Source organism: Chiloscyllium plagiosum, chromosome 26, assembly GCF_004010195.1.
Source record: "Chiloscyllium plagiosum isolate BGI_BamShark_2017 chromosome 26, ASM401019v2, whole genome shotgun sequence".
NCBI classification, from domain to species: Eukaryota; Metazoa; Chordata; class Chondrichthyes; order Orectolobiformes; family Hemiscylliidae; genus Chiloscyllium; species Chiloscyllium plagiosum.
In genome coordinates this window covers 25,196,181-25,204,092 of record NC_057735.1, presented here as the reverse complement: position 1 = coordinate 25,204,092, position 7,912 = coordinate 25,196,181, and the positions used below count along the sequence as shown (strand labels likewise).

Sequence of the window (7,912 nt, the reverse complement as noted above, 5' to 3'; positions counted from 1 at the left end):
GGTCCAGGTACATAATACATTGATATTTGCATCACAGATAGACAGGGTGGTTAAAAAGGCATTTAGCCCACTTGCCTTTATTGCTTAGACCTTTGAGTAACAGAATTGGGACATCATGTTGAGGTTGTATAGGACATCGATGTGGTCTCTTCTGGAGTACTGTGTGCAGTTCTGGTTGCCCTGTCACAGGAAGGACATTATTAAATTGGAAAGGGTTCAAAAAAGCTTTACTAGGATATTGCTTGGGATGGAGAGTTTGAGTAGTAAAAATGGGCTGGATAGGCTGGGACTCTTTTCACTGGAACATAGGAGGTTAAAGGTGATTTAGAGAGGTTTATATAATCATGAAGGTCATAGATAAGGTGAATAGTAAAGGTTGTTTCCCTAAGGTGGTGGAGTTCAAAACTAGGAGGCACATTTTTAAGGTGAGGAGGAGGAAGTTTTGAAAAAAGACATGAGCAGTAACTTTTTTTAAGCACAGAGAGTTGGTCATGTGTGGAAAAAGTGGTGGATGCAGGTACAGTTACAATATCTAAAAGACATTTGGATAAGTACATGAATGGGAAAGGTTTGGAGGGAAATGAGCCAAACGGCACCAGTTTAGCTTAGGAATGTGGACTCACTGTACCAAAGTGTCTATTCCCATGCTGTATGACTCCATGATCCCTTCCAATTTTGGCCCTCCTTTTAGTGGAAAATCAACTCCAAGATCAACAGCAACTAGAATTAGCAAGAAAAGCTACATTATAACAAAGGGGAAGATATACTTGCTATCTTTTAGACTTAATCAAACAAAGTAATTGTGCTTAGATGCCCATGTGCTTGACTTTGATTAGGATGCAACCATTTGCAAGACATTATCTAAACAGAAGCAGAACCAAGTGTTAGGAATATTGATCCATTAAACCATGCATTTGCCTGCCTAACTGTTCAGAAAGTAATTTACACATTCACTCTTCTTTTTGGAACACAGGAAGTTAATACAGAGGCTTGATTGTAATTCTATGTAAAAGCTACTATACACATTCTTTAACATTTCCAAAGTGAAACAGACACATAAAAACCACAGCAGAGTAGTTTCCAATTATTGTCCCTTTACATAAAAAGGAACATACAATTAAAACAAATTTGACAATTCAGAAAATAAGTTAAAAATGAAATAAAAAGAAATTATTGACAGTTTTAAACATATAGTAAAATCTATTTGTGGATTGCTGAACCCTATATCATTCATCTACATTTTCTTTGCAATTGCTTTCTTTCTGACAACATATTTGCATAACAACCTTTAAGGAACCACACTAATCAATGACAGAAGATACTGCAAGTTCAGTGTAGAAGTAAACAATAGTTACGTTTTCTTTTCTGACATGACCAAAAATGATAAAAGATTACACATTCAATACAATAAAGTTGACTAGGAGTTTAACAGAAGAAATACTCTCAATTTTAGAATTACTAGATTAGGTTCCAAGCATGATTCCTTAGAATGTGCACTTAGGATATTGAGTGCATTACGAGTTAGAGATGGCACATGGTAGACGGTAACCAGCCTGGCTCTGAGAATAACTTTCAAGCAATACAGCTCCCATCAGTGGAGTGTAAGTAGTCATGGTTTCTGAACAAAGGAAAAACAGCAGGTTGTTCAGCCTCTCAAGTCTGTTCGGCCATATCTGTAAGGCCATGGCTGGTGCGTATCTCAACTCCGTTATTCTGCTTTCTCTTTACATTGATACCCTAACATATAGAAATAAGAATATACTGTTCAGCCCCTCTCTATTTTTCTGTTATTCTGTTAGATTGCATTTGGTTGACATCTCAGATCTACTTTTCTCACAACTTCTCCTCATCACATGGGAATGCTTGGAAAGGGTAGGCAATTTGGGAATGATATCAGTCATTGCTGGATGCAGGGCAAGCTGCTTTCCCAGCCAGGTTAAATTATCTGCACCACTTTTGGAATATTTGGATCTCAACCAATAAGGGAGGAAAGAAACAGAGATATAACCCTATTCATTTAATTGTTGGCCATCAATAGAAAAAATCTGCTTCTCAGGTCTCATATATATTTAAAAATATATACATTTCTATATTTTAATTATAGGAATAATTTCTTAATCACTAGAACTCATACCAAGGTTTCTTTCAGCAAGCAAAAGAGACATCTTAAGAGCTAAAAGAAATGCCATCAACTCTTGCTAAAACAATTTCAAACTTAAGTATCACAATGGTTTCTCAACTTTACGTAAAGAATTGGTCAAAAGGCACACAAACCAAAAGGAAATACCTATACCTGAGAAACATATTTTAATCTTGAATGGCTTTAGTTTGGAATCTATATTATTGGCATTAATAATTGGCCTTTCAAACATACCATTAGTGCTCATAACACAAATCTTTTAAAAAAGTTATAAAGATAGTTAGATTTTTCCAAATTTCTCAAATTCTACATTAAAAAATGAATCATTTTATTGCTTATTAAAAAAAAGATATTTTGCCAAAATGTAAATACTTTTAAATGAACATACCTCACCAAAACAGCCAAAGTTTACATCAAATAATACACAGCAACTCTAAAATAAAATTCGAGGACTTTTTTTTTAAAAAAGAGGCACAATTAAAAATATTGTGAATGCATCATCTACTACAAGAAATTGGATGCCAGTTATGTTGAAAAATGAGGAAAATTTAACCAGTCTCTCTTATGCACACTATATCCAAACACTTAAGCAACTTCCTAAGTATAAGCTCACAGTAGTTCAAATTAAGGACACACATTTTAACTATTATACAGAAACATACAATATAATTCCTTTTAAATCTTTTTTCTAAGAATTATATATAACCTAGTATCAAAGATTTAGCAAGGCTCCATGAAGAGCAAACTGAGGGAGCTCTCAGTCCACTTTCAATTTAGTATATTACAATAATAGCTTAAGAAAAGCTTCAAGTAATTAGAAACTACTTCCAAAGTAGTTGGACCATTTGCTGCCTCAGTCAGTACAGCTGATGGCCACCTGACTTGAAAGACTGAAAAGAGTTTAAATTCAGCTCTCAACACTTCTAACCACTTATCGTCTGTAGTGATTAGGTGCATCTGCAAACATGTACTTAAGCCTGTACGCTTCTGCAAGGAGAAGGCCAACTTCTTCATTACCCCAGTGGATTGTAGGTAAATTCTGCAACAACATCAGTAGACCCTTCAAAAAACAAAGACAGATTTCAATTGAGAAATACAAAAATCATTCCAAATACATGAAATCAAGGCAAATGCAAAGTTCTCCACTTGTCTAAGACTATCTATAGTTTTAGATTTAACAAAATCTTATGAATTGAACATGAAATTTGCATTAAAAAAAAGACATCTGCAATATAGGGATGTGGAGTAAATGCTGGACCAGCCAGCAATGCCCACATCCCACAAATGAATGAATAAAATACATCTTGTGACTTTAAACACTGTGATAAAGTGAGACATAAAAATGCCATAACATTGGAAGATGATGATGACGAGACTTATTATTTGGTTTCCCATGGTATCTCAATAAATGTTGGACCATTTAGCAGGAATTGAGGACCATATTATGCCAGCCAGAATGATTATGACTGCGCACTTTGCTTTTGTATCAAGTTGTCCCATAATCCTTAATTTTATCCGAAATATTTACACAGATTCTGATCAACATCCATCAATAATCAGGACTTTTAATTTTATACTCCAGAACCATTTGAAAAATATTAGATTGGAAAAACTGAGTTCAAGTGGGGACACATTTGAGAAGGGGGCAGATAGAAGGAGACAGAGGGGGACATGTTAGATTAATTTAAAAATAAAGATGAATAATTACAAAAACACATCACAAATTTGGTTATATTGGAAAATATATCTTCAAACTGCTTAAAAAATAGATTTTTTTTCAAGTCCTTTCCCTTACAAGGAATTTTAAAATAAATTTATAAGAAAATTATTTAAGATATTGATAAAGGCACAATAGTGACAGTGTAGTTTCTAAGTAAATATACTCTGCTTTACTTTAATGTCTTCTTGTGGTTTAGTTTCAGTTACTTACACAGATTTAAATTGTACAGTTACAACTCTTGCATCTGATAACGCGGAAAATTGCCTATGTATGTCCTGCCCAATCAGTCTCCTCTCAATTATCAGTAGTGATTAAGTTATCATCAATAGTGCTGTTAATCAGCACCTGCACAGCAATAACTTGCTCGGTGATGCCCAGTTTTGGTTCTGCCAGGGCCATTCAACTCCTGGCCTTACTACAGCCTTGGCTCAAACATGGACAAAAGAGCTGAATTCCAGAGGTGAAATAAGAGTGACAGTCAAATGTGTCTTCGATGTCAAGTGCTAAGTGTGGCATCAAAGAACTCTAGCAAAACTGGAATCAATGGGTATTGGGGGCAAACTCTCTTCTGATTGGAGTCATACTTGGTACAAAGGAAAATGGATGTGATTGTTGGAGGTCAGTCAGTCACTTCTGCTCTAGGACATCACTGCAGATGTTGCTCAGGGTTGTGTCCTAAGCTAAATCATCTTCAGCTGCTTCATCAATGACCTTCCCTCAATCACAAGGTCAGAAGTGGGGATGTGTGCCAACGATTGCACAATGTTCAGCACCATTTATGATTCCTGATACTGAAGCAGTTCATGTTCAAATGCAACAAGATCTGGACAATATCCAGGCTTAGGGTGACAAGTGGCAAGTAACATCTGTGCTACACAAATGCCAGAAAATTAGATTAGATTAGATTAGATCACATTACAGTGTGGAAACAGGCCCTTCGGCCCAACAAGTCCACACCGACCCGCCGAAGCGCAACCCACCCATACCCCTACATTTACCCCTATACCTAACACTACGGGAAATTTAGCATGGCCAATTCACCTGACCTGCACATCTTTGGACTGTGGGAGGAAACCGGAGCACCCGGAGGAAACCCACGCAGACATGGGGAGAACGTGCAAACTCCACCCAGTCAATCGCCCGAGGCGGGAATTGAACCTGGGTCTCTGGCGCTGTGAGGCAACAGTGCTAACCACTGTGCCAAAAAATGATCATCTTCAATCACCATCGCTGACTCACTCACCATCAACATTCTTGCTGGGGTTTATCATTGACCAGAAAGTCAACTGGACTTGCCACATAAACTCAGTGGCTACAAGAACAGGTCAGAGGCCAAAGCCCGTCCATCATTTAAAACAAGGCCCAAGTCAGAAGCGTGATGGAATATTCCGCACTTGCCTCAATGGGTGCAGCTCCAACAACACTCAATCTTGACACCATCCAGGCCAAAACAGCCCATTTGACTGACAACACATCCACAAGCATCCCCTCCCTCACCACAGATTCTCAGTAGCAGCAGTGTGTAATACCTACAAGATGCACTGCAGAAATTCACCAAAGTTCCTTGGACAGCATCTTCCAAACTCATGAGGATTTTGATCTGGAAGGATACTGGTGGCAGATACAGGGGAACATCACCAGCAAATTTTCCTCCAACTCACTGACCATCCTGACTTGGAAATATATTGCTGTTCCTTAATTTTCGCTGGGTCAAAATTCTGGAATTCCCCCGAAGGGCTTTGTGGACCAGCTTATACCATGTGGACTTCAGCAGTTCAAGGAAGTTCACCACCACCTTCTCAAGAGGAACTGGTGATGCCAGCCAGTGTTGCTCATGTCCCACAAATGTATAAAATAAAATCAGTGACTCATCATAGTAAACTATGACAAGTATGGTTCAGTATTGTGCAAATAGGATTAACAGCAATTCAACTATTCCATTTAAAAATCAAGTTGTCGATTACATAAGTGATATATTTCCGCAGAGTGGCATTAGTAGAATGAGAATCTGAGAAGTCAACATTGGCAAACCTGAGGAATACATGACATAACCCATCTGTCTTTGAGATTTGCATCTGCCATGACAGGTTTTTAATTAGCTCAATCACACGACGTGGGCATCACTGGCTAGGCCAGCAATTATTGCCCAGAGGGTAGTTAAGAGTCAACGAGAGGGTATAAAATCAAATGTTGGCCAGACCAGGTGAGGATGGCACTTTTCATCCCTCAACGGTATTAGTGAGTTAGATTGGTTTTTCCAACAATTGACAATAATTTTATAATAATCACTTGATAGGGCATGGATAGGAACATGGGACTGGGATATCATAGCAATTACAGAAACATGGCTCAGGGATGGGCAGGACTAGCAGATGAATGTTCCAGGATACAAATGTTACAGGAAGGATAGAAAGGGAGGCAAGAGAGTAGGGGGAGTGGCATTTTTGATAAGGGATAGCATTACAGTTGTGCTGAGGGAGGATATTGCCAGAAATACATCCAGGGACGTTATTTGGGTGGAACTGAGAAATATGAAAGGGATGATCACCTTATTGGGATTGTATTATAGACCCCCTAATAGTCAGAGGGAAACTGAGAAACAAACTTGTAAGGAGATCTCAGCTATCAGCTGTAATAGGATAGTTATGGGAGTGGATTTTAACTTTCCAAACATCGACTGGGACTGCCATAGTGTTAAAGGTTTAGATGGAGAGGAATTTCTAAAGTGCGTACAAGACAATTTTCTGATTCAGTATGTGGATGTACCTACTAGAGAAGGTGCAAAACTTGACCTACTCTTGGGAAATAAGGCAGGGCAGGTGACTAAGGTGTCAGCGGGGGAGCACTTTGGGGCCAGCAATCATAATTCTATTCATTTTCAAGTAGTGATGGAAAAGTATAGACCGGATCTAAAAGTTGAAGTTCTAAATTGGAGAAAGGCCAGTTTTGACGGTATTAGGCGAGAACTTTCGAAAGTTGATCGGAGGCAGATGTTCGCAGGTAAAGGGAAGATTGGAAAATGGGAAGTCTTCAGAAATGAGATAACCAGAATCCAGAGAAATATATCCCTGTCAGGGTGAAAAGGAAGGCTGGTAGGTATAGGGAATGTTGGATGACTAAAGAAATTAAGGGTTTGGTTAAGAAAAAGGAAGCATATGTCAGGTATAGACAGGACAGATCGAGTGAATCCCTAAAAGAGTATAAAGGAAGTAGGAGCATACTTAAGAGGGAAATCAGGAGGGCAAAAAGGGGACATGAGATAGCTTTGGCAAATAGAATTAAGGAGAATCCAAAGGGGTTTTACAAATATATTAAGGACAAAAGGGTAATTAGGGAGAGAATATGGCCCCTCAAATATCAGCAAGGCAACGTTTGCGTGGAGCCACAGAAAATGGGGGAGATACTAAATGAATATTTTGCATCAGTATTTACTGTAGAAAAGGATATGGAAGATATAGACTGTAGGGAAATAGATGGTGACATCTTGCAAAATGCCCAGATTACAGAGGAGAAAGTGGTGGATGTCTTGAAACAGTTATAGGTGGATAAATCCCCAGGATCTGATTAGGTGTACCCCAGCACAGCAGGTCAGGCAGCATCCAGGAAACAGGAGATTCGACGTTTCGGGCACAGGCCCTACTTCAGGAATGAGCAGAGAGCGTTCAGCAGGAGAAGATAAAAGGTAGGGAGGAGGGACTTGGAGGAGGGGCGTTGGAAATGTGATAGGTGGAAAGAGGTCAAGGTGAGGGTGATAGGTCGGAGTAGGATGGAGGCGGAGAGGACAAGAAGAAGACTGCAGGTCAGGAAGCCCGGCACCGCCTTCCTGACCTGCAGTCTTCTTCTTGACCTCTCCGCCTCCACCCTACTCCGACCTATCACCCTCACCTTGACCTCTTTCCACCTATCACATTTCCAACGCCCCTCCTCCAAGTCCCTCCTCCCTACCTTTTATCTTCTCCTGCTGAACACTCTCTGCTCATTCCTGAAGAAGGGCATGTGCCCGAAACATCGAATCTTCTGTTCCCTAGATGCTGCCTGACCTGCTGTGCTGT

The 7,912-nt window shown here is 39.3% G+C and overlaps 1 protein-coding gene across 2 annotated transcripts in view; it reads right to left on the bottom strand.

Moving 5' to 3' along the window:
* Positions 1–359: 359 nt before the first annotated feature.
* Positions 360–7,912, bottom strand: part of tbc1d22b (TBC1 domain family, member 22B) — a 308,460-nt gene continuing 300,907 nt past the window's right edge. For both annotated transcript variants that reach the window (XM_043716742.1, XM_043716741.1), the window contains exon 13: positions 360–3,200. In XM_043716742.1, the coding sequence (XP_043572677.1) occupies positions 3,072–3,200 (129 nt within the window). In that variant the 3' untranslated portion in view covers positions 360–3,071. The remainder of the gene's footprint in view (positions 3,201–7,912) is intronic.